Source organism: Maniola jurtina, chromosome 26 (genome assembly GCF_905333055.1).
Source record: "Maniola jurtina chromosome 26, ilManJurt1.1, whole genome shotgun sequence".
Taxonomy (NCBI): domain Eukaryota; kingdom Metazoa; phylum Arthropoda; class Insecta; order Lepidoptera; family Nymphalidae; genus Maniola; species Maniola jurtina.
Window position 1 is genome coordinate 5,107,288 of NC_060054.1, and position 27,889 is coordinate 5,135,176.

A 27,889-nucleotide genomic window follows, 5' to 3' on the forward strand; every position below is an offset into this window, starting at 1 on the left:
CACGCTTGCCAAACTGCCAGTGGTTGTTTGCCACAAGCATGAAGCGCGTCCATAACATAATAGATATCTAAGGATATCTATAAAGCCAGAAGAAAAAAAAAAGTTATCTGTGATATTTTCAATGGTGATGTTTTCCAGATTGTTTGCCATTTTGGAATGTGAAAAAGTTGAAACTTGAAGAACGAAGAACGCTCTGGTTGTTGATTATTAGAATAGAATAGAATAAAGTATTATCCTTTTAAAGTTGACTGTTTATTCTATTAACTGTTTCTATTTAAAACAATGTCTGGATCATCATCACTCAACACAAGTCAACTGTCGCGGTCAAGTTTTACAAACCACGAAAGGCGGTTCTTTTTTGGGGAAATAACGCAAGAGGTCCAAAATATTTCAGGCAAGTTATTTAAGCTATGATATTGTCTAGATTTAGTTGTTATTTGATGTGTTATTTTCACTTTAGGTGTTCAAAAGTTTCAAAAAAATATTATAGCGTCTATTGTTTTGAAAATGCAAGATGGCGGTCTGTGATGAACTCAAATCACGCCGGGCGCGTACTACCTAGGGCTCTCTGGTAGTACGACCACGACCCTTTTTTTTTTTCGTGCGGAAATCCTCATGGATACCACCGCGCCAGGTGAGGCACAGAGGTCATGTCGGACTCTTCCGACTAAAACCCCACGCCGTTCCACGCATCGCCTGATGGCCAGGCTACGGGGTCAAACACGTTCGCGCAACCCAGCCAGCGGCGCCTGTTAAAGACTTTCTTCAGGGCAATAAATAAATAAACGTTTATTTCAGACGTTTCCATCCATAGATTGTTAGTATATTAGTAACAATTTTTCCTTAATATAGTCCCTACATACCGTCTGAGGCACACCACGAATACAAAGGTGCGCCTCCCGACTCGAGGACTGGTTTCTTTTCGATAGTCTACCGTGTCCATTGCCCAAGAGCCCTTCTCAAGGTGGTAGCGGCGGTCGTGGGCGATTCGCCAACGCCCGACCCTCCTACGACGGAAAAAACGGTGTCAAATCGTCTATAGCAGTTGCGCGGAGAACCCCTCCATTTCTGGGGGGACTCACTCCTAACCGTCAAGGGTTCAAATCCACGACGTAATAGAAATGAACCCTACAACCTTCATGCCAGCGGACTTAGGATTTTGCTTAGACTCTGCTGAAGCATGGTAACTGTGTAGACACGGACATCCGGTACGCCACAACCCTGCTGGTAACATGCGGTCATCTGAGTCGTTGTGGCTGCATCAGTGCATATTCGCTGTAAACCCATGTGACCTGCAACACACCTTTGCAAATATTTTGATGTATAACTCCCTGAACCCAATGCATTTTGATACGATTCTTCTGCCCATACTTATACAATAAGCACCTGTTTGTTCCTTTTAATGAAAAACCGTCTACATTTTCATAACAAAAAAAAGAATATACTTAAATTAAAAAAACCGACTTCCAAAACCACTACAAAATAAAAAAAAAATTGTTCCTACACGTGCATGAATGAAGTCGGGCGAGCTTCACGCTTAGATTTCTAGTTCATTCTTTGTTTCCATTAATTTGCTTAATCTACTATAGTGATGTTTTCATGTACAAGTATTTCGGGGTTCATAACACTTTTTCATGAATCCGGCAATCCAGCAGCTGCTGGATTATCAATGGCTGCTGGATCAGAGTGACACGATGGACTCTCTTTGCACTTGGGATTGAGTTTCGGAGCCTCGTGAGAGTGGTCGAGTTCAATTTGATAGTTTTTATAGTTTTGTAGGCTTTCCTGCCATCTGGCAGAAAAGCTTTTTTTTATTTTATTTTATTTAATCAAAATAATTTAACAAGGATCTATAATCTTATAGCTCAGTGTATTTTTTGTTCAGTGTTGCCTTCACTGTTATATCTCTTCTGGCAGATGTCAAGGGTAACTTGTCTTATTTTCCATAAGGGCAGGTGTCGTAGACCGCTTTGGTTTTCTTTCCTGACAATATCACGCTGGTCTTCCACCATTGTGTTGAGTAACTTCTCATTGTTACCTGGCTGTCAAGAAGATGGCCGACCCATGAAGGTGTACGAGCCTGATGTGGGCCGCTTAGAGGCTCAAGGGGTGGATTGGTTTGTGGGGATGTTGGTCTCATTAGAGGTTTTGTCACTGGAGTCAGCAAAATTTGACATTCTATACCATCTTCAATTATTCTGATTCAGGAAAACAGTGAGAAGCAGTATAAAAATGATCTCCATGTTTAAATACGCATATCTTGATTTTAAATTATTGTTGCCAGCTTTTAATTTAGATATGTCAAAGATTAAATACCCATCAGAACTGTAAGTCTGACCCAATATCTCTGCTTTTAATTTGTTTAAAGTTCTTTCTGTGCTCTATGCATAATAATGATCGGAGTTGTTTATCTATACTTCTATACTAATAAATAAAATTGGAGTGTCTGTCTGTAATTTCGAAATAACTACCACATATTAAGGTCATATCGCACCTTTAAAGTAAAACCGTTACTAAACGAAATTATAAAATTTTACAGGAGAGCCAATATTAGAAAAAAGTCACAGTTTTATGTCAATAAAATCTGAGTGCAGGGTTCTTTAAGACATTTAATGAGGTCTTATTATAGATCTCTGTTTACATTATGACACGTGATTTACGAAAGTAATTTTTTTTTATTTACAGTATTATTTATTTTGATTTATATTATTATAGTAACACTTTACCATTAATAATTTGTTCATTATGTTATATTACTATGAAATTACAGTGCAACTGATGTTACTAAATAGAAAACTATTAAAATTTCATAAATACAATAATATTATTTAACATTTAAATTAAAAATCATAAAGTTGGCATTTGTTGTGGTGTTATAATATAACCAAATAAAAAAACATTCCAAAATTAATAGTGTTTTATTATAATTTAAAGAGAGATCCATACAATCATTGTGCATAGTTATTTATTAATCAGTCTTGAGAAATTTGTACATTTAAATCACAGCATGTAAGTATCTTACTATATTAACTACTTGTTATGTATCTTTTTAATTATTTATTCATTAACAATCAGTTTGACGAGGAACAAACCAATTGGAAATAGCATTTTTCTTAATTTAACAAAGTTACAATCACAGCATTATTTCCCTATCCACGAAAGCTGCTCAGGGCTAATCAAAGTTATGTTGACTTGTATCACTTAATTAGAATAATGAGGCAAACCTATTGCCATATATAATGTTATATAAAAAATCTCGTAAAAAACTTAAAAATAATGTTAAGTACTCATTGTTTTTCTAAATCAATAATCATCAATAATAAGTTGTCTTATTACAATAACATCCCGTTTTAGTATTGCTAAAACAAGATGCTGTTGTAATATGACAATGCGTAACTCTGTGGTATTATATTACTGTTAATTAAACTCTTTAGGTCGCTGTTTTTTCTATCACTCAATTTTAATCTGGACTGATATAAAGGCTTCAACTGGAAATCTTGAAGATCAGTGCTAGTACGTGTTCGAGACGAACGATTGTTACGGAATTGTATTTCTTTGAAATCTGTATCTGAGTAGGAAGTTTTATAATAAATGCCAAAGTGGTTGGAATCTTGATGTTTTTCAAATTTCATTATTTTAATGTCACTCATTCTAACTGTTTCGCCTTCAGTATTTTTTGAAAATTGAGCACCGCATATCTCTGTAAGATTTTTTATATCAACAAAGTCTGAATAGCACATTTCGGTAACATTGTAAGGATTGCCTTTCTTTCGTGCAGTTCTGATAATGGCCACGTATTGATCTGGTGTGTACACAGGACCAGAACGTAAGCACTTTTTAACGGCTTTTTCTATCACAGAGTGAACGGAATCGTTTTCATTTTGTGTGTGCCCACTAATTAAATATTTGTGCGTAATAGACTTAATTTTCAGAACAGATAAGGCATATAAATACATAGAAAACATAAACTTATTCTTTTGCTGACCACAGCAATTATCAGAATAAAATGTGATTCGTAAATTATTGTCATTTACTTCTGATGCCCTCTTTGTCAAATACTTCCAAACACACGTTGCTATTTCATTAGCTCCTCTTAATGCCTCGACCTCGCTCCAGACAAAACAATCACAATAGTCTTTCGCTAATTCACTTATAGTAAAATTACAAACATTGAGCTTACACTTGTAATATAAAGTAGAAACATCTCCTTTTGGAAGAGGCAACACTGCCTGGAGGTCATAACAGGCAACAATGTAGTTTTCCCGAACCATTGTTTTGTCATATGACTTTTCCTGGCGACATAATTCTTTTTCAAGCTGGTGTTGGTCGTGTCTGTTCTGTAATTCTATTGTTTTATCAACAGCGTTTTTAAAGCTAATGCATAGTTCGCACTGGTCTTTTTTAGGTGTGTGAAAGCCAATGTTGTAATCTTCATTAAACACTTTTCTATATGTATGAATTTTAGCAGCTTCAACACCATCACTCAAGCATTGTGTTTGGTAGTCGGTATAAAGATCTGTAAGGTTTTTACCCCCATCAATAAATTCACGAGTTGTTTGTTGTCTTAGGTAATGAGATTCAATTCTGGGGATTGAGTCTATGTGGTTTTTTATTCCTTTAATTATATCTGAGCTTATTTTGTACTGTTTTCCATGTTTACCCCTTTTTTCTTCTTCAATCGTTCCCGCTTGGTTCTTTTTTGCTATCACAGTTGCAATAGGTCGATTATTAATGGCCAACGTGTTCTTGAAGAATGTTTTACAGATACGATGCTTAATATTGTTAATCTCGAATGAAAATGAATGCTTGGGTCCTCTATTGCTATTATGAACTTTATATTGATACTTAGGTGTAATAACATTAATACACTTTGCAATATAATCTCTTTGTCTAGATAAATCTCCCATTTTCCAATAATTGTCAAAAATAATTTCTCTGTCTTCTTGTTTGATCAATTCGCTGCACTTTAGTCTACATTTTTCCCCACATGGGGGTCCTATCTGCTTCTTTGGCATGACTTTTTTAAACTGGGACACAGAAGTATATTGTTGCCCACTATTACGAAGTCTTTTAGCATCTTGCCTCACGGATGCTTTTGGAAATCCTTTACGTCTTCGTTTGTTCGGAGTTCTGTTATCTTCTGGAGGACCCAAATTATTTTCTTCAACTAGTTGTACAGAAATACTATTTTGAGGAGTTGGGCTAAATAATACACGCCTAGGTGGGGTTGCTGGTACATAATCAGGATCGCAATCTGCCTCATCAGGGGAAAAATCCTTACCTAATTCAGACGCACTAGATGAAGATGATGAAGATGAACTTGTTGATGATGAACTTGAAGATGATTTTGAGCTAGTTGAATTGGATCTTGCTCTACTGCTAGGACCTGGTCTGGTAAGGTCTTCTTCTGGAGTTAATTCTGGAAAACCAGTACCGCTCAAATATGGATTTGGTATTCCGTCATCAACTGGTTGAACATCAGCTTCCATAGTATCACTAACGGACTGTGATAGTGCTTGTTCTTGCAATAAAGAAGGAGATCTACAAGTATCGACAATAATCGGATTTGCATCGCGTGAAAAATTATAATCCAGGTCGTCCATGGATATTAGTTTGGGGTTTTCAGTACTTACGGAATCTTTCTTAGATTCCATAGCCTCCAAAATGCGTGACAAACGTGGGTTCCGTAAATGCGCCATGACCTGAAGCAAGTGGTTTTAATATTATTATCGAATATTTACTATAATTGACATTTTAACTTAAATAAATTTAGTTACTTTAAGTACAGCTTTTATATATATTAGTAGTAAAGTGATACTAAAAGAAATGTGTAACGTTATTATTAACTGTTTCATAAATTATGAAGTAAATTTTAATACTAGACGGAATTTAAACAAAATGTAATATTTTACTTCTAAAATATTTATGCAAATGTACGTTGCGTAAAGAAATAAACTGTGACTAACATAAATGTCCCACTATTGTAAATAAGGATTTGATTTAATTTACTCTTTACTTATTGTAAAACTGTAACTAAACAAATGGTTACTCTTTATAGATGAACGTTATTGGATTAATACCTAAAAAAATAAAAGGCAAACTGTGACTATACAAATAGTAACATTTTATCAATGAAATTTTATTATGAATTGCGTAATTTCATAACACAAAAACTGTGTTTAAACAAATTGAAACACTTTTCCTTTTAAAACAAATTAACAACTTACCTTTTCTGTGACATACAGCCGTGTTTATCCAAATAATTACACTGTTACTTTAAACTTCCGTTATCACTCTTCTACGAACATGTTCTTACTGGTATAGACACAATATTGTATTTCGCGAGCCGATCATAACTCGGTTTAGTAACGCTTTAATTTACCGCTAGATGGCGTAAAATACAATATTTTACAAAAATGACAAGTTTATGTTGTAATTTACGTTAATTTGACCTAGATGGCATTGATAACTCAATTCATGAAAATTTTCGTTTAGTAACGGTTTTACTTTAAAGGTGCGATATGGTTATTTGAACGATACCATAACTGAATCACACGTTTTTAAAATTTTTGTCTGTCTGTCTGTCTGTCTGTTTGAAAAGGCTAATCTTTGGAACGGCTGAACCGATTTTAACGGGATTTTCACATACAAGTAGAGGATTGACCAGGGTGTAACATAGGCTACTTTTTTAACCGACTTTCAAGAAGGGAGTTGTGTTTTTCTACCTATGTACTCCGAAATCTCCGAAATTTCTGAACCGATTTGCGTTATTTCTTTTTTAATCGATAGAGGAACTTTGCGACATTGTTTCATAAAAAATTTGGATTCCAACTCCTCAATCCTGATGCTGCAGGGGATCTGACTAATCCACGCGGGCGAAGCTGCGGGCATCAGCTAGTCACCACTATAATATAGGTATGGTAACTATCACATCTTTCTTGGATTTACTTATATTAGCATTATACAGTTATTAACTTTATATAAGTTCGATAAATGATAGTAATCAATAATGATATAATGCAGGAAAACAGCAGAAATAAAGTACCAACCATCCAAACACTGAGTTACATTAGGGCGGCTGCAGGGGGTGCGAAAGGAAACAGCAGTTCCTTATCCTAATTTTATTTCTAACAAGTTACATATTTTAAACTAATTATTACATAAAATAATCCTAATTGCTCCGCCGATTTGTGGCGGAGACTTCTAAAGCTAATTGTGATGTGTGTCCGTGCCCAATCCTCGCGCGGTGATCGCGAATTTCGCCGCGTCAGGTGTCAGGTTCCGCGGCGACTGTGGGAACGGTTAGCAGGCACGTCTAGCGTCGCGACCTCACTATGCCTGCGTAACAACAGGAGTATGCTAACTTTATTATTATAATTTGTTTACAATCTGTTTTAATTAGCTTGTGTGTGTGGCCCCCTGCCGTTAAAGGCCTTTCCATCTTTTTCCATGTTTCTCTGTTAATTGCATAGTGCAATAATGATATAATGCTGGAAAACAGCAGAAATAAAGTACCAGCCATCCAGACATAGGAGTATGTTTCAACTTTATTATTATATAATTTGTTTACAATCTGTTTTGATTACCTTGTGAGTGACCCTCTGAGGGTAAAGGCCTCTCCATCTTTTTCCATGTTTCTGTGTTTCTATGTTAATTGCATAGTGCAATAATGATATAATGCTGGAAATCAGCAGAGATAAAGTACCAACCATCCAGACATGTATGTTTCAACTTTATTATTATATAATTTGTTTACAATCTGTTTTGATTACCTTGTGAGTGGCCCTCTGAGGGTAAAGGCCTCTCCATCTTTTTCCATGTTTCTGTGTTTCTATGTTAATTGCATAGTGCAATTCGTATATATATATATTTTAAATCACACAGTTTCAAAGGGAATTCTCTTTACTTACTTTAAAGGCACTTGCTTCATTTGCAGATATTTTTTCTCCTTTTAGAATTAACGTGAAAAAAGTTGTTTAAATCTGGTGAAAATAGTTTACCAAAATTACGCATCACTATAGCACTATAGCCACTGACATGCTATTTGAAAAGTTTAAAACTGTGTTAGGTCAAAAATAAATTGGCAAACTTTTTTTGTACAAGTAAAGTTTTTTTTATATTTTAGATTCGGTTCGGATTTTTCATCAAAGGCATACCTACCTAGTAATGATATAATGCTGGAAATCAGCAGAGATAAAGTACCAGCCATCCAGACATTAAGGAGTATTTGTCAACTTTATTATTATAATGTTTTTAGTTTGCGTAAAAAGATGTTTTCAAAACTCCTAATGTTGATTTTTTTTTATTACAACTATTTTACCTGTTGCTATTTAAATTGCAACAACCTTAACAACAATTACTTATAATATTAATATTCTAATATAATCTAAACTTTAACCTATTCTTGTTATTAACAAATCTTGAATCTCAGGTGAAATTCATTCACCTGGCCTCTCTCGTGGTGAGGTGCAGTTAGAGGGAAAGAGTGACACGCACAAATAATGTTGTTTCCGTCATCTGTGGAAATCGCACTATTTTAGGTTCCACCCGCCAACGAGGTATCACTTCGGAAGCGGGCTCTTAGGGTGGCCTTTCCACCAGAGATAAGCTATGCAGCTATGCTGTGAAGATGTGAAATCTACGCTACGAAAATATGTGACCGTTTCCAACAATACTAAGCTATGTAGGTACTGCTGCACATAGCTACACCACTTGCGACGACCCATAGCAGGCATCCATAGCACGCATCCTTCCTTATAAAAAACATATTATCTTAGTTGAATCCGTTTCCACCAGTGCTAAGCTATGCGTGCACAAATGAATATGATTGGTGGATATCAAACGCATCCATAGCAACGTAGCATAGCAGATCTCTGGTGGAAAAGCAGCCTTAAACTCAAAATCGTAGCTTGGTGATATGGGGTAATCACTTTCAACTTTTACAGCGAGTGGTAACTCACATTTCTTAATTGATGAGCCTACGTTGAATCGTTTAAATCCTATATCAGGTGATATGGAATTAGAATTCATACCAAACTTCAATATGTAACCGTCTATATCAGACGGACAACGCTCAAAAGGAATGTTCAAAAACATGTCAGAGCTGATTTTGGACAGGAGTACTCCTTGCTGTTAGATAGGAAAACGCGCTGGAATAGCATTTCTGCCATGTTAGGTCGGTTTCTGAAATCACACTAATATTATAAAGGCGAAAGTTTGTATGTGTGTGTGTGTGTGTGTGTATGTTTGTTACTCCTTCACGCAAAAACCACTGGACGGATTTGGCTGAAATTTGGAATGGAGATAGATAATATCCTGGATTAGCGCATAGGCTACTTTTTATCCCGGAAAGACAAAGAGTTCTCCCGGGATTTCGAAAAACCTAAATTCACGCGGATGAAGTCGCGGGCGTCAGCTAGTTGAAAATATCTATCACAAAAGCTTTAATTGATTTAAAAACAACTAAGTAACAAGTGGAAGAAAATAGATGAAATGAAGACACCACTAAGTAACAAGTGGTGTCTTCATTTCATCCATTTTCTTCAATGCAAATTTTAGGGAAACATCAGCTGTAAGTAATGTTGCGTCGCGTCGACATAGCACCTCGACGACAGTTTTAATAACATCCAATATTTTATGGATCTCATCTATATTTCCCCAGTCATCATCAGTAAATGAAATGTCTGTTTTTAAATCAATTAAAGCTTTTAGTATTAGTATTTAGTATTTCATTTATTGCAAGATTGTAAGTAAAAAAGATGTTACATAAATTTTAAGTAGGTACGTATCACAATCTGCCATGACATGGCGTGTAAAATTTACTATCTTTACATACATTTTCAATAAGTACATAAAATATCATTCTTAATCAATAGAAAATTTAACAATTCAATATATAAATTAGCAAAAGAAGTTACAGTCATATTCAAAGAAAATTAAACATTAATAGGTAGGTACTTTTGTGATAGATATTTTCAATTTCAGAAACCGACCTAACATGGCAGAAATGCTACTCCAGCGCGTTTTCCTATCTAACAGCAGGGAGTACTCCTGTCCAAAATCAGCTCTGACATGTTTTTGAAGGATATCCTCGTTTTTCGTCGCAGAGTTCTTGAAGATTTTAACCACTTTTCGTACTTTTGATAGCAGATCATTGTATAAAAGACTGAACTGAAAGGCTCCATAAACGAGGATTCATTATTAAATTCAACACCATCCTCGTCATTATCTGTAGAATTCGTGTCGTCATTAAACTCTACAGTTCGCAGTCTTTGAGCCAATACCGATAAAGGCAAATCTTCATCCTCGTCCTCGTATTATTGCATTCGAAGTGGCTTAAACTTAATAAATAACAAAAACAAAAGTATTAAAAAAACCCGAAAAACCCGAGTTTTAAAAATCAAACCCGGGTTTTTTTGTAATCCTCAAACCCGGGAAAACCCGGAGATTTTCGGTCCGGGTAAACCCGGGCTCGATGCCCTAGTCCCACCTCATGAGCGGCAGCGGGTCTTGTTGTGAGCGACCGCCACAGCCTTGTTCAGCTAGGATTCGGTCAAACGAAAATGTTTTGAATCTTTCCTTGTTTGCCTTTTTCAAATTGTTTCACTAATGTTTCGGTAATGTTTCCTCGTGCTGTATGCCTTTTTCAAGCATTAAATGGCCTTGTTCAGCTAGGATTCGGTCAATCGAAAATGTTTTGAATCTTTCCTTGTTTGCCTTTATCACGTTGTTTTACCAATGTTTCAGTAATGTTTCCTCGTGCTGTATGCCTCTTTCTCACATTAAATGGCCTTGTTCAGCTAGGATTCAGTCAATCGAAAATGTTTTGAATCTTTCCTTGTTTGCCTTTATCAAATAGTTTTACTAAAGTTTCGGTAATGTTTCCTTGTGCTGTATGCCTTTTTTAAGCATTAAATGGCCTTGTTCAGCTAGGATTCGGTCAATCGAAAATGTTTTGAATCTTTCCTTGTTTGCCTTTATCACGTTGTTTTACCAATGTTTCGGTAATGTTTCCTCGTGCTGTATGCCTCTTTCTCACATTAAATGGCCTTGTTCAGCTAGGATTCGGTCAATCGAAAATGTTTTGAATCTTTCCTTGTTTGCCTTTATCAAATAGTTTAACCAAAGTTTCGGTAATGTTTCCTTGTGCTATATGCCTTATTTAAGCATTAAATGGCCTTGTTCAGCTAGGTTCGGTCAATCGAAAATGTTTTGAATCTTGCCTTGTTTGCCTTTATTAAATTGTTTGACTGAGGTTTCGGTAATGTTTCCTCGTTTTCCCTTTTTCAGTGAGTCAAGTCTGCATGGCAGCTTTCTTGGAATTAGTGGTTGGTGCGAGATCTCTCATCCCACTATGTATTATGATAGGACACGTTGTCGACTACCGCGACGGTATTGGGTGGTAGGTTGGGCATTAAATGAGTTCAGAAGTATTTTTCAGTTCTGAAAATTCATATTATCGTGGTAGTCGCCTGACTTGTACCAGATTTAAAAGTCATCAACACATTGGGTATAAAAACCCAGTTTCAGATGTTTCGAAATCTTCTAATTTGAGGCCCTTAGAATTGCACGCAGGAACGAACGCCGCAGGGTGTGATGGTGAAATTGTTGGTCAATCCACTGAAGATGGCATTCCTTGTACAATCGGCATACTGCATATAGTACTCCCAACAATATTATAGTCAACATCATGAGTAAAATAATATTCCTGGTGCTAATATGCATGCTAATTTCTTCGACGGATGCCTCATTTGAACCTCCGGCCGCGTTTTGGGTGTGGGTTTCGACACACAATGCAGCACACTATTTACATTATATTCACAATAAGTAACAGTCAACGAAATAATAGGCAAACGTAGGCAATAAGCGGAACAAGCCACGCGCGACGCAGGTAGGTAGATGCGGCGAAAGACTGACTGCGCGAGACACGATGCGCGCGCGCCGCGCCGCGGTCCGGTGCGGAGCGTGGGGTAAGAGGAGATGGCGCGAGATGTGGTCATTATGTAGTCTCTATGAGCACTTTCCGCTTGTTTTCAGTGTTTTACCTCCGAATTGACTTGTGGAGAGCTCCTTACTTACCGTTGCAATCGACGTATTAGTAGACTGCTGTTCTTTTTTTGGATTTTCCATAAGTCACTAAATATACCATTTAATTTCATATTTCTTGGTATCTCCAGCTCCAGTTTTCACCAGGCTGCAGTTGAACTTCTTGTAAAAATTTGTGTGAGGTAGTTCTTTTAGGTAAAATTGAATATTACGAGGGGAGGTCCGAAAGTTCGTGGAATGAAAGGGTTTTAAATAAAATGAAACAACAAATCTATTTTTCCTTTTCAATATAATCACCCTTAAGCTGAATACATTTATTAGATCTATGAATTAATTTTTCCATTTTCCTGCGTCATCGAATGGGTATCTATTTTGTATTTGTTGATTAAATGCTTGTTGATCATTAGATTTTTAGGGTTCTAAATAAAACGAAACAACAAATCTACACTGGACAGCAAATAAACCGGGCCACCCACTACCTTGGAAGTCTGATTCGATTTTCTCAAAAAGTATAAAACTTACAACTATCAAAATTATACCTGCAGAAAGTGCATTTCATAATGAATAAAATGAATGGAAATTCATTGCGATTAATCAATTAATTAAGTCTTTATTAAGGATTTTACAAGGAAGAGTCGTTTTCCAGCCATGTTAATCGTAAGTAATCATGAAATGAAAACAAAAATTAAAGCCAGAAACAAAGATAAAATTAAAAAAAAGTTTTTGGTCAGTATTCAGTATTCCCTCCCCTTGCTCGGATAACTGCCAGCATCCTCGTATTCATCCACCTCACGAGCCTGACGATGAAATCTTAAGGAATTGCAATTCGCTCCTCTTCAATTGCGATTCGCAGGCTCTGGAAGCCTTGTTGGAGCTGATATTCGGGCTCGAACCCGACGTTTCAGCTCATCCCATAAGGGTTCTATCGGATTCAAGTCCGAGCTTCGAGCTGGCCAGTCCATTGTACGAATTCCCACGTCGCATACATACTGGGTCACCACATGAATAACGTGACGTCGTGCATTATGATGCATAAACTGGCATATTCTGCGCGATATATCCTGCGTAAGATACCACATGGTGTGCGAGGATTTCAGTAATGTACCAATGAGATCAATCCACGTGTACGGCGCCCTGGTTCGATGAAAACTAACGCTGTACATGCGGTTAACGAGATGCCGCCCCAGATCATTACAGATCCTTCTTCATTAGCAACAGTTTCCTCGATGCAACACTGAGAATAACGTTCTCTAGGGCAACGATATTGTCTCAGACGTCGATCATTTCAATGTAGACTCACCCTGGTCTCATCAGTGAAGAGTACATGACCCCACTGTCCTAACGTCCAGTCCCTATGCTCTCGAGTAAATTCAAGTCGTGCTTCATGGTGGGCTACCGTCAATGCTGGGCCTGTTGAAGCTCTCTTTGGAGTCAGGTTCCATTCAACAAGTATCCTTCTGATGGCGTCTGGGCTTATGACCACTTGGCGTTCGTCACGCAGACTTTATTGGACTTGAACTGCGTTGAGGCGGCGATTTCGCAGAACAGAAGTTGGATATCGGGCGTCGGCATTTATACAATGGACTGGTCAGCTCGACGCCCCGACTTAAATCCGATAGAACACTTATGGGATGAGCTGAAAAGTCGGGTTCGAGCCCGGATAACTGCTCCGACAAGGCTTCCATAGCTGGAAATTGCAATTGAAGAGTATTGGAAGGCAATTCCTCGAGATTTTATCGTCAGGCTCGTGAGGTGGATGAATACGAGGATGCTGGCAGTTATCCGAGCAAGGGGAGGGAATACTGAATACTGACCAAAAACTTTTTTTAAATTTTATCTTTGTTTCTGGCTTTAATTTTTGTTTTCATTTCATGATTACTTACGATTAACATGGCTGGAAAACGACTCTTCCTTGTAAAATCCTTAATAAACACTTAATTAATTGATTAATCGCAATGAATTTCCATTCATTTTATTCATTATGAAATGCACTTTCTGCAGGTATAATTTTGATAGTTGTAAGTTTTATACTTTTTGAGAAAATCGAATCAGACTTCCAAGGTAGCGGGTGGCCCGGTTTATTTGCTGTCCAGTGTAGTTTTCCTTTTCATTATAATCACCCTTAAGCTGAATACATTAATTAGATCTATGAATTAATTTTTCCATTTTCCTGCGTCATCGAATGGGTATTTACTATTTATTTTGTATTTGTTGATTACTTGTTTTACTTATGTGGTTGATCAAATGCTTGTTGATCATAAGATTTTTAGGGTTCTAAATAAGACGAAACAACAAATCTATTTTTCCTTTTCAATATAATTACCCTTACCTAAGCTGAATACATTTATTAGATCTATGAATTAATTTTTCCATTTTCCTGCGTCATCGAATGGGTATTTGTTTTGTATTTGTTGAGTAATTGTTTTACTTATGTGGTTGATAAATTATAATAACTTCTTACTAACTAAAATGTCTCGCTATAAATGTAGCTCTAATAACGTTACCTCGTGCTGTATCCCTGCTGTGTGAGACTGGAACAATATCAAGGTTGGACAGGGGTTCGGGTATTTCTTGATTAGTCTCAATACTTATATTATGTAGCACAGCACATGCTACTATGATATTACATGTGTTCGTTAAATTGTTTTGCAATTTTCTATTCAAACATGCAAACCTTCTTTTCCATACTCCATTAAACCTCGCTATAATATTTCTAGTGCTTACATGAGCTCTGTTGTACATAAATTCAGGTTGTGTTTGTGGATTTTGAACAGGCGTATACATGTGTGTCGTCTGCGCGTAACCATTATCGCCAATCAGTAAACCTGCAAGTTCTCTGTAAAAATCATAGAGTCATGGACTAACCCCGGCCAACGTGCTACAATGCCATATATTTATTTCCATTTGTGGGCCGCATACTATTTGCACATTAATTGAAAACCATCCCTTACGGTTGCGAAATACTTCACCGTTTTGCCGATTTGGATTTTTTATAGGTATACGAGTGCAATCAATGCATCCTATAACCCCAGGAAATCCGGCAACGCGATGAAATTGCATCTTCACATTAGCTTGCTGAGGAACGTTGGGAAATCTAACAAAGCGCCCTATTTTCAAAGTTGAAGCTTAAGAAATATTAGCCATAATCTTTGATGTGACTGATTGACTTATTTTATGTAAATTGCCTCCTTTACCTCATTGTCGTCGGAAAATTTTCTTCCCCTTAAGTCTTTTTTTAAATTTGGGAACAAATAAAAATCACATGGGACTAGATCTGGACTGTAGGATGGGTGGACTAGTGATTCGAAGCCATGCGTGTGCAGAGAGCAGCCATTGCAATTTTGCCTTCGTGAACCGGCGCGTTGTCTTACAAGAGCAACACACATTAGGTTTCCTCGACGGTTTTCCTTGATAGCCTCCTTTAATTTTTTCTAGTATCGTTGCGTAGTAATAATGATTTTGGTCTGTACGTAACTAGACTCTCTCTATCTTGGTGAAAAGTCTGTTTCTTCGAAAACTAGATTGATTACTATTTTATCAGATGTGCTAGTTACAATTTTTTGTTTTTGTACCTGTTCGATCTTTGGTAAAAAGTTCTCACTCACTTTTTTGGTTTCCTTTTGTATTGGAGAATGTCTTGAGTTTAAACTTTCTTGAATATTTGTGAAAAGATGAGATGTGTCTTATTTTACGTAGTAAATGGTAATTTTCGAAAAGATGAGATGTGAATTATTTTTTGAGTCTGACAGCTGCTGTCTTCGATCATTTTGTTTGACGGCTGCTGTCATTGGCAGCACAGACGTTCAGGAATTATTAACAGTACCTATGCTCTACTTGCCCCTGCAGAAAGCACAAACGTCTCATTAGAGAATTAAAAAAAAATACATAAATATTTGTATAATTACATAATATTGAGATGAACATAGACAAAACGAAAGTAATGTTTAACGAGCACGCTATCTCAAGACCCGTCACCGTCGGGAATGTTAGCATCGAAGTTGTTCAAGAATATAACTACCTCGGCCAGATTATACAACTCGGCAGGAACAACTTCGACAAGGAGGCTGACAGAAGAATTCAGCTGGGCTGGGCAGCATTTTCAAAGCTACGTCAGGTCTTCGAATCGTCGATACCGCAAAGCCTTAAGACTAAGGTCTTCAATCAGTGCGTCCTACCTGTGATGACGTATGGAGCAGAAACGTGGACACTGACAGTTGGCCTCGTCCACAAACTAAAGGTCGCTCAGCGCGCTATGGAGCGAGCTATGTTGGGTATTACTCTCAGGGATAAAATCCGGAACGAGGAAATTCGCAGAAGAACAAAAGCGACCGACATAGCTCAAAGGATTAGCAAGCTGAAGTGGCAATGGGCAGGTCATGTCTGTCGCAGAACCGACGGCCGATGGGGCAGACGTGTTCTGGAGTGGAGACCGCGTACCGGTAAGCGCAGTGTGGGACGACCTCCTGCCCGCTGGACCGATGACCTGAAGAAGGTGGCGGGGAGCGGGTGGATGAGGAAGGCGGAGGACCGTGTTTGGTGGCGCGCTCTTGGAAAGGCCTATGTCCAGCAGTGGACGCATACAGGCTGATGGATGGATGACATAAATATTTATTTCGTTAAAACAATTTTACATATAACACATAGAATTTGGGACCATCCCAGTAAGTGCCTAGTGTTGCCACTAGTACTTGTGGCAGGCGAATTATGAAGAATTGTGCCGCAATATTTGAGGTTGACTTGTTGCTGTATTCGCTGTGCTTAGATTGTGCTGGAATTCAGCCTTTGTAGTATTAAAGTGCTGTGCTAAATCTTGGAGGAACTGCTGGGTATATTATTCGCAAGACCAACGCCTGTTGGAGGTATTACTCCACAAAATGTTATGCGTTCGCCACGTTCATCCGAAATTATTTGGAACACTTGTTGCTTTTTTGAGTTTTGGGCAAAACTATCGACGTAGACCACATCGTGTTTACTCCCGTTTCGTCTTCGATTGCATAATTCCCGTTTCATATTATGCGTACTAGAGGGAAATCGCAACAATACATTCATAGTTTTTGAAAAAACCTATATTACAGCTGTTTTGTTGAAACCTAACTTCTTTCTGCTTTTTCCGGCTTTCTCAGGCTCAGTCCTTGATTACTTTTCATTTTCTGCTTGTCTGTTATATTTCTGTGAGCTGGATTTTTCGGCTTCTTTAACCAGCCTTGATAGTTCTTTAAATACATTTCTCCTGCAAGATTGATAACTACACTGGACAGCAAATAAACCGGGCCACCCACTACCTTGGAAGTCTGATTTGATTTTCTCAAAAAGTATAAAACTTACAACTATCAAAATTATACCTGCAGAAAGTGCATTTCATGATGATTAAAATGAATGGAAATTCATTGCGATTAATCAATTAATTAAGTGTTTATTAAGGATTTTACAAGGAAGAGTCGTTTTCCAGCCATGTTAATCGTAAGTAATCATGAAATGAAAACAAAAATTAAAGCCAGAAACAAAGATAAATTTAAAAAAAAGTTTTTGGTCGGTATTCAGTATTCCCTCCCCTTGCTCGGATAACTGCCAGCATCCTCGTATTCATCCACCTCACGAGCCTGACGATGAAATCTCGAGGAATTGCCTTCCGCTCCTCTTCAATTGCGATTCGCAGCTCTGGAAGCCTTGTTGGAGCCGATATTCGGGCTCGAACCCGACGTTTCAGCTCATCCCATAAGGGTTCTATCGGATTCAAGTCCGAGCTTCGAGCTGGCCAGTCCATTGTACGAATGCCCACGTCGCATACATACTGGGTCACCACATGAATAACGTGACGTCGTGCATTATGATGCATAAACTGGCATATTCTGCGCGATATATCCTGCGTAAGGTACCACATGGTGTGCGAGGATTTCAGTAATGTACCAATGAGATCAATCCACGTGTACGACCCCCTGGTTCGATGAAAACTAACGTTGTACATGCGGTTAACGAGATGCCGCCCCAGATCATTACAGATCCTTCTCCATTAGCAACAGTTTCCTCGATGCAACACTGAGAATATCGTTCTCCAGGGCAACGATATTGTCTCAGACGTCGATCATTTCAATGTAGACTCACCCTGGTCTCATCAGTGAAGAGTACATGACCCCACTGTCCTAACGTCCAGTCCCTATGCTCTCGAGTAAATTCAAGTCGTGCTTCATGGTGGGCTACCGTCATTGCTGGGCCTGTTGCAGCTCTCTTTGGAGTCAGGTTCCATTCAACAAGTATCCTTCTGATGGCGTCTGGGCTTATGACCACTTGGCGTTCGTAACGCAGACTTTATTGGACTTGAACTGCGTTGAGGCGGCGATTTCGCAGAACAGAAGTTGGATATCGGACGTCGGCATTCGTACAATGGACTGGTCAGCTCGAAGCCCGGACTTGAATCCGATAGAACCCTTATGGGATGAGCTGAATCGTCGGGTTCGAGCCCAGATAACTGCTCCAACAAGGCTTCCATAGCTGGGAATCGCAATTGAAGAGTATTGGAAGGCAATTCCTCGAGATTTCATCGTTAGGCTCGTGAGGTGGATGAATACGAGGATGCTGGCAGTTATCCGAGCAAGGGGAGGGAATACTGAATACTGACTATAAACTTTTTTTTTAATTTTATCTTTGTTTCTGGCTTTAATTTTTGTTTTCATTTCATGATTACTTACGATTAACATGGCTGGAAAACGACTCTTCCTTGTAAAATCCTTAATAAACACTTAATTAATTGATTAATCGCAATGAATTTCCATTCATTTTAATCATCATGAAATGCACTTTCTGCAGGTACAATTTTGATAGTTGTAAGTTTTATACTTTTTGAGAAAATCGAATCAGACTTCCAAGGTAGCGGGTGGCCCGGTTTATTTGCTGTTCAGTGTAGTTCTTTTGCTACGTATGCAACACTACTAAATAAAGGTGATCTTACAACTCCGAGATCCATGTTGAATCCGTAGTACACATTCCCGTTAACTACATTAACAGCACGCCGAAAATGCCTTACTTCACCTTCGGTTAATGTATCAATCTCAGTCCATTGGAAATCTCTATATTTCCTCATAGCACGACCTATTATAATGAACGCTATTAAAGAAACGTCATCTTCGAGATAGTCGTGGATTTCATTGATCTCTGTCAATAGTTTTCGTTTCTCTTTATAACACTCCTTGGACGGTATGCGAAGTACAATGACTTGGTTGTCCCCTTGCCCTATTAGAGTTCCTGTTGAGTGATGTGTCGCATCGGAGTGCTGGAATGAAAATATATTGTCGCCAGAGTCCAGCCTTACTGACGTAGTCCTTCGAGCCATGTCTCAGGTCCCCATACCTCCGGCTCTCCATCTGGTTTTTGATTTGGGGTGCATAACGGGCTTAAAACAATGATTTCGAGATTAACGGGAAGGTGTGAGTAAATCTGTACACTTTTTGGACCCCAAAGAGCAAAAATCTGTGGAACAAATGTTCGATGAAACGACTTTTGTACTATCTTGAGGCGGAGCGATGGCGTCACGAGCCTATTGCGTTTTCTAGTTTGCCTATCGTGCAGATTGCATATTTATTTTGTGTGTAATTGTTTGTGCTATTTTACGAAAATGATATTACTGTAAATATTTGTATTCTGTCCCTGATAGGTAGATTTCTTTGCAAACGATCATCTATTAATTCAGGTAAGATACATTTAAAAAATGATTCTTCCAATTTCGACACAATATAATTCTAGAAATTTTCGTATGCCAATCCTTTACACGTCCAGACGATGAATATACGATATTTACGTTGAGATGTTTGAAGCTGTTGTTGAATTTGGTAATAATTATGGTCTGGTTTTAATTTAAAATTTAAATTTTCGTTTCGTTTGTGCTAAATGTAATTTTTGTTAAGACCAATAATTGCCCTCGAAGGACAATTTGCAAATCAAAATCAATCAAACCATCATCAAACTTACTTTTCTTCTTGCTAATCGCATCCTGAATTTGGCCAGCCTTCGTTCTAAAATATCTAATCTGTTGGTCAGATACTGATTTTGAGCTTTCAATCGACGCGACGTCTATTTCGTGCGCTTACTGCTTTACCCACGCGACTCGTGAAAACGACGAACGAGAATAACAGGGAGAGGTGGCGTATTTTTATTTAATATTTTATCTGTGTTTCGCTTTCTTTTTTTTTTTTTTCACGTCTAACATTGGACTTCTCACGCCATATTTTTCATACTTAGCGCTGCTTTCTAGGTGTGCAAAACCTTTAATGGTCTTTATAAAACCATCTTGTTTCTTCCGGTGCGTTTTCCCCTACATTTTGTGATTCTATTTGTGCCCTTTTATTTTTACCCTCTAAGAGTTATGTTGGTATTTTTCTTAGGTATTTGTTTGGAGTATTTGTTGGTATTGTCTAGCAATTTTACAAAATTCCCCCTATATAGCTTAGCTGCTTCTACGCCTGATTTCGTAGGCACAGCCCAGACAATAATATTGTGAATTTGGCGGGAATTTGAACGGGAATTTTCAGGAATGAAACACGGATTGACTTGACTACCTAATAAAACTGTTTATTCGTAAACTAAATCTTTAGTCTTTACTCTTCTTCTTCTTCTTCTTCTATTCGTAAACTAAATCTTTAGGGTTGGCTATATTTACAAAGTTATTTGGCACGCGGGTTCATCAACACAGCAATTAGAGATATTATGGTACAGAACCTACCACCCTTATTATAGTACGGGTCTCTAACGAGTCACGGGACTCAACTACCAGGCGACCGAGGGTAGATGTCACGCGAGAGGAGAGAGGCGGCGGGGCTGGTCACGGGGCAACGGGTTGCCGCATGCTCCAACTCCTCCAGCGTCTATTCTGTGATTGCGTCTGCCCGAGTTCACTTGTTGACAAAAGCTTTGGGGTTTTCTACTCTTTCTTCTTAGCCTGAGCGCGCGATATTTTTGGTCCTTTGAGATGCGAAAGAAAAGAAACACGGTTTCCTAGCGGGAAGCATACGCAGTACTCATTTCGGAAAACGTGCTGTTAGATGAGGGTCTGTTTCTCACCCAGCCCGTGGTGCTGTCGTGCTCTCGGGAACCGCGGGTCAATCTGAATAAAACCGCACGGTTGTACTTAACGGTTGACAGGTTTATTGTGAACCCAACGACGAACACGACTTGGTTAAAATTTTACACTAGTTTATGTATATCGCTTCAACGGACTAAGACCGCTACACACTTGGCTGATAGCGCCATCTATTATCTGATCTAGTGAACATTATTTGGTCTTGAACACACCCCGTGCGTACCCTGACTGTCTAGTAGAGGGTAGACGGGTGAGTCAGATCCGGTGAGTGTCTTGCACAGGTGATAGAGCGTGGACTCAGACTCAGTCGCCGCGTCAATGGTCTTCTCCCAGTCTTCATCTTCGCGGGCGACAAGTGCTAGTGATATCTTCTGTGCAAGATGGTTGAGGTCTTGCTTAACTCTCGGACAGCGAGTCCGCGCCCATAGTTTGCGTAGGTCGCGCTTCTTCTCGAGCTTGTCCCGGAGCGAGCTGGGTAGCAGATCCCGTCTTCGAGCGTGAGGCCTTATAGTGGTGGCCTCGTTTTTGGCCTGTTGTATAGCTGATGTGATGGCACATGCGGCCCGGTCGAACTCAGCTGGGGTTTTCTTTTTTTTTTTTTATTAATTTACATCGCACCCCTGACTAGATGTCAGAGACATTTTCATACAGAAGTGTTATTTTATGCAAGCTGAAAGGAACAGAACCATACAATTTTTGTCCATGTTAATTTTAGTATTCTTATAATAGCAAACAACATTGGGCCTTTATTATTTGGTTCTGTTCCTTTCGATAACTATTCTAGCTATTTTTAAGCAAAATGCCAAGAATATTTGCCGGCTTGCAGTGTTTTCCAGTATGGCGGGGATGGAGCCCCTGCACAGCTCTATTTGGATTTGCTGGTGTAGGTCCTCCCGTATTCTGCTGTGCTGCGGACAGTCGATAAGTAGATGTAAAATCGACTCACTGACATTTTTTTTTTATTTGTGCTTGTTTCAGAGGAAGACAATATAAACCATGAAGAGAGGATAAGAAAACTCGGAGATATCATAGACAAGGTCGAGTCGGAGGCGCCGAGTGTAAACAAATATAACAGTTTATACACAGGTAGGTAACAGATTTTGTTGTTTAAATCCTTCAGGCCCAAAATGTTGAATTATAATTTTGAAGTTGCAAAATGTTGAATTTGCAAGATGTTTTTCAATCCCCAAAATGTATTGTTTCTGTTATAAGATTCAACATTTTGTGTATTAAACGTTCAACACTTTAGGAATTGAAATTCAACATTTTGCGAATTCAACATTTTGGGATTCAACATATTAGGATTCAACATTTTAGGATTCAAAATTTTGGGAATTAAAATTCAAAATTCGAAAACATTCGAAATTCAATTAGAAGCTATAGTTTCGTTTGTGATTGGTTAATGCCTCAAAATGGTTAGCGCCCACTGAGATTTTTGCCTCTTATCATTTGTATGGGATTACGTAACAGAGAAAGTATACTGATGGCACAATCATTACTATGAGGTCTCACAGTGCGCACGAACGCATTGTGTAGGTTCCACCAATCGGATCATTGTAAATTGACGTGATACAGTCATCTGATTGGTGGAACCGACACTGTGCGTTCAAGCGTACTATGAGACCTCATAGTAACGTTTGTGAATACGGGTATATAACTTTCCGCGTATAGAGTGTGATAAAAGCATATTTTCTCAGGCGATTATTACCTACACTCCAGAGTGTTGAAGGACACCAGTGAGCTGACAAAGCGATGCACGGAACAAGTCACTGGCGAAATCAATAATTATGACAAGTTTGCGCTTGCCCAGAGTATTGTGAGTACCCTAATATCCCTTTTATCATCCTGCTGATTTTTTTTAAGGGCGCGCTTACATTTAAACCAAAAAATACAAGTTTTCGAGCTCCAAATTAACCATCATAGGAAAGACATTCACATAATTGAATACTTACATGTTTAAAATAAATCAATCTTTCGTATTGACAGTTAATGTAGCGCTAACGCTTGAAATCTTAGTGATTTTTGTGAGAGCGTGGCCTCAAATAACAAGATAAAGTTGAAAACTAAAACCCGACTACGATTAACTGTTATTAAATATTAAAGTAAAATTGTTTTTAGTATATTTGAATGTCGTAGTACATTTATATTTATGAACTTAGAATTTTCTTCTCACTCGATACAATAGCAACAAGTGTAAATTAAAAATTTATAACACCCCCGACAAGTGCAGGTTACAGTAACTAGAAAAGAGCTGATAACTTTCAAAAGGCTGAACCGATTTTCTTGGATTATAGCTAAGAACACTCTCGATCCAGCCACCTTTCAAACAAAAAAAAAAACATAAATTAAAATATGTTCATTCGTTTAGGCACTACGATGCCACAGACAGATACACAGACACACAGATACACACGTCAAACTTATAACACCTCTCTTTTTGGGTCGGGGGTTAAAAAAGAATTTGTGGTTAAATCACAAAAAAATGTTTCAATTTTCATAGTGAGATAATTATTAGTACCAAGAGTGGGGTATCATACGAAAGCGCTTTTAGAAAATTCTAAAAAAGATTTTAATTTATTTTTAAGCATAATAGTTGTTGATTTAGCATGCATAGTGTCGGAAAAAAAACCCGAGTACGGAACCGGTGCGCTATCTGACTCGCATTTGGCCGGTTTTTTTTTCTAAGGCCATTTCTTATACTCAAACTTTTTTCAGGCGGAAAACCCCGATTTCTGGGATTTTACGTTCCCATACGAAGTGCCGCCGGTGGTGTACCTGTTTGGCACGTTTGACCCCACACCCCTCGAAGAGAGACCTCGCGTCCCTCGCAGGAGGGTCGAGAGACAGCGCCCCGGCGATGTGAAGGCTCCTCAAAAACTGGACCAGTAAGATACTGTACTTACTGTAACTAACTCATAGAACGCCATGAGATCCTATAACCACATATAATAAGTAGCAACGAGCAATAAACTACACTGGACAGCAAATAAACCGGGCCACCCGCTACCTTGGAAGTCTGATTCGATTTTCTCAAAAAGTATAAAACTTACAACTATCAAAATTATACCTGCAAAAAGTGCATTTCATGATGATTAAAATGAATGGAAATTCATTGCGATTAATCAATTAATTAAGTGTTTATTAAGGATTTTACAAGTAAGAGTCGTTTTCCAGCCATATTAATCGTAAGTAATCATGAAATGAAAACAAAAATTAAAGCCAGAAACAAAGATAAAATTAAAAAAAAGTTTTTGGTCAGTATTCAGTATTCCCTCCCCTTGCTCGGATAACTGCCAGCATCCTCGTATTCATCCACCTCACGAGCCTGACGATGAAATCTCAAGGAATTGCATTCCGCTCCTCTTCAATTGCGATTCGCAGCTTTGGAAGCTTTGTTGGAGCCGATATTCGGGCTGGAACCCGACGTTTCAGCTCATCCCATAAGGGTTCTATCGGATTCAAGTCCGAGCTTCGAGCTGGCCAGTCCATTGTACTAATGCCCACGTCGCATACATACTGGGTCACCACATGAATAACGTGACGTCGTGCATTATGATGCATAAACTGGCATATTCTGCGCGATATATCCTGCCTAAGGTACCACATGGTCTGCGAGGATTTCAGTAATGTAGCAATGAGGTCAATCCACGTGTACGGCCCCCTGGTTCGATGTAAACTAACGCTGTACATGCGGTTAACGAGATGCCGCCCCAGATAATTACAGATCCTTCTTCATTTGCAACAGTTTCCTCGATGCAACACTGAGAATAACGTTCTCCAGGGCAACGCATATTGTCTCAGACGTCGATCATTTCAATGTAGACTCACCCTGGTCTCATCAGTGAAGAGTACATTACCACACTGTCTTAACGTCCAGTCCCTATGCTCTCGAGTAAATTCAAGTCGTGCTTCATGGTGGGCTACCGTCAATGCTGGGCCTGTTGCAGCTCTCTTTGGAGTCAGGTTCCATTCAACAAGTATCTTTCTGATGGCGTCTGGGCGTATGACCACTTGGCGTTCGTCACGCAGACTTTATTGGACTTGAACTGCGTTGAGGCGGCGATTTCGCAGAACAGAAGTTGGATATCGGACGTCGGCATTCGTACAATGGACTGGTCAGCTCGAAGCCCGGACTTGAATCCGATAGAACACTTATGGGATGAGATGAAACGTCGGGTTCGAGCCCGGATACCTGCTCCAACACGGCTTCCATAGCTGGGAATTGCAATTGAAGAGTATTGGAAGGCAATTCCTCGAGATTTCATCGTCAGGCTCGTGAGGTGGATGAATACGAGGATGCTGGCAGTTATCCGAGCAAGGGGAGGGAATACTGAATACTGACCAAGAACTTTTTTAATTTTATCTTTGTTTCTGGCTTTAATTTTTGTTTTCATTTCATGATTACTTACGATTAAGATGGCTGGAAAACGACTCTTCCTTGTAAAATCCTTAATAAACACTTAATTAATTGATTAATCGCAATGAATTTCCATTCATTTTAATCATCATGAAATGCACTTTCTGCAGGTATAATTTTGATAGTTGCAAGTTTTATACTTTTTGAGAAAATCGAATCAGACTTCCAAGGTAGCGGGTGGCCCGGTTTATTTGCTGTCCAGTGTATTACGAATATATATACGAAGACATGTGAGAGTACTGATGATTACTGATAGTGAGGTACCACAAAAAAAACGCGAAATTTTGTATTTTTTAAAAGTTCACAATATATTGCAAATAAAACATCTGACTGACGCTAGAGGTCAACGAAACGTTGCGCAAGTAGGCCGCTCGGAGACAATGCCGCGTCGTATGTAGGGCATTGACTCGATTTTTGCACGCTATACATTGCGGGTCTGAAAAATACTAAATCACCAAAAAAACTACGAAATAAGGCAATTTATGTCGTTTATTATTTTTTGTCGATATAAGCCCGTCTAGTTTCGAACTCATCCGAGGGATGAGGAATTTCATAGGGACTCAGCTCTACTTACTATTTATTATTTCTCTCGGTGAGTCTGTACACTTTCGCATAATATACTATTATAATAGGGTGTAGTCCTGTTGTCCCCTCTAGCCGTGTCCCCATTAACGGGGACAACGGGATTCGATTAAATTGCTATGGGTAGTGAATTGCGACATTTCTTGTCCAGGGTGTCCAAAAAACCAGACGAGGGCACAGAGAGAGTCCAGCAGGTTTTGCGCTTCGTGAACAAGGCGTGCAAGAATGGACCCATCAGCTATTTCCACCTGGTGCTGGACCCCACCTGCTTTACCCGCACCATCGAGAACATATACGATATGTCCTTCCTGGCCAGAGACGGCTTGGTTGCTGTCACTTTGGGTGAGTATTGGTGTATTCCGTGATATCTCTTTTCTCCTCTTTGATTTGACATCCCACTCAATAGGTACGAGAGCATAAAAACTATGCTATTTCCGAGCAAATGGAAGAAAATAACTTTTTATTGCATGTGCAGATGAAAAGGCCGGGCTGCCTTTTGTAACGAGAATGGGAGGGGAGAAGAAGCGTCGCGCCGAAGACAACGCAGAAAACCAATTCGTTGTCTCTATGGACATGCAGAGATGGAGGGTGAGTTCAATTGTGTCTGCCTGCAGTTACAGTTAGTTACTGTAACTGCAGGATGTAACCAGAAAGAACGCTAGCATCAACGAAGACAGGTGATAGTACTGATGATTATTGATAAGATACCATAAAAAACTACGAAAAAAATATTAAAAAACCTGTATTTCTTAAAAGATCGCAATATATTACAAATAAAAACATCTGACTGACGCTAGAGGTCAACGAACGGTCCGTAAATAGGTCGCTCGAAGTCAATGTCGCGTCGTAGATAGAGCATTGACCCGAGTTTTGCACGCTTATACAATGAGGGCTTACAAAATAGTAAATCACTAAAACTGGCCGTTGTCACTTCAGCTTCGCCACCCGTTGAGCTATGTCGGTTCTCCTACGGACCTCATTTCTGATCTGATCACATAGACTCCAAGCATATCTCTTTCCATCGCACGCTGAGTGACTCAGCTTTTTTATGAGGTCTATCCCATACAACGCACCAAATTGACGCTGGTTTAAACCGCGGTTTAAGTGTTTGTAAAGATTTTTCACTGTAACTGTCCCCTGCCGTCATGTTGGCACCATTGCTGTTTGCTTTATTCCTTAGGACTTGGTTGCGCTTGCGGTTTTGAGGCAGGGAGAAATTCGAGTGGCGGTTTAGAGAAATGGTGGGCGGGTTACTTGATGCTGCACAAAAGGATTAAAAGCACTTACAGGGAAGGTCTTTGCTCGCTTCTTCTTTCCAGCACTTTCACTTCTTGCGGCTCACAGCACAGCACTTGACTTCACCTTATTTGATCGGTTTTTGCGTGTCGAAAAGCGTGGATTAGTTTATTTGCGCGCAGAGCTATGCGTTTAGCACGGTCGACCGGCAAGATGCGTTTTTAGCGACTGCACTTGAATCTTGCGTAGGACTTTCTTCGAATAGGCGCGAAGGGATAATTTAGGTTTATAGGAGTGCGAGAGAGAGGGAATGGCGCAAACAGGACTTAGGGTTTATAATTGTGTGATTTGCAATGGTCAGAGGGGAAGGTTGAACGGTCGTTAAATTAATATCACTTTATTTTGTTTCAGGACTTGACTCAAGCTTTCGGGATTCGTAAACCGATGATGAAGACGTAGTTTACAACCGACATATAAGCGCCAAAGAATTTTTTATTGTGATTTTAGTATTAAATAACTCTTAAACCAGTCTAAGGAGA

At 38.9% G+C, this 27,889-nt stretch overlaps 1 protein-coding gene across 1 annotated transcript; it reads left to right on the top strand.

The window, feature by feature from the left end:
- Window positions 1-108: 108 nt before the first annotated feature.
- Window positions 109-27,889, top strand: LOC123878895 (EP300-interacting inhibitor of differentiation 3-like). The gene is made up of 7 exons (XM_045926272.1): window positions 109-394; window positions 22,094-22,201; window positions 22,813-22,931; window positions 23,831-24,000; window positions 26,266-26,456; window positions 26,590-26,702; window positions 27,762-27,889. The coding sequence occupies exons 1-7, from the start codon at window positions 283-285 to the stop codon at window positions 27,807-27,809; spliced, it is 861 nt and encodes a 286-aa protein (XP_045782228.1). The 5' UTR covers window positions 109-282; the 3' UTR covers window positions 27,810-27,889.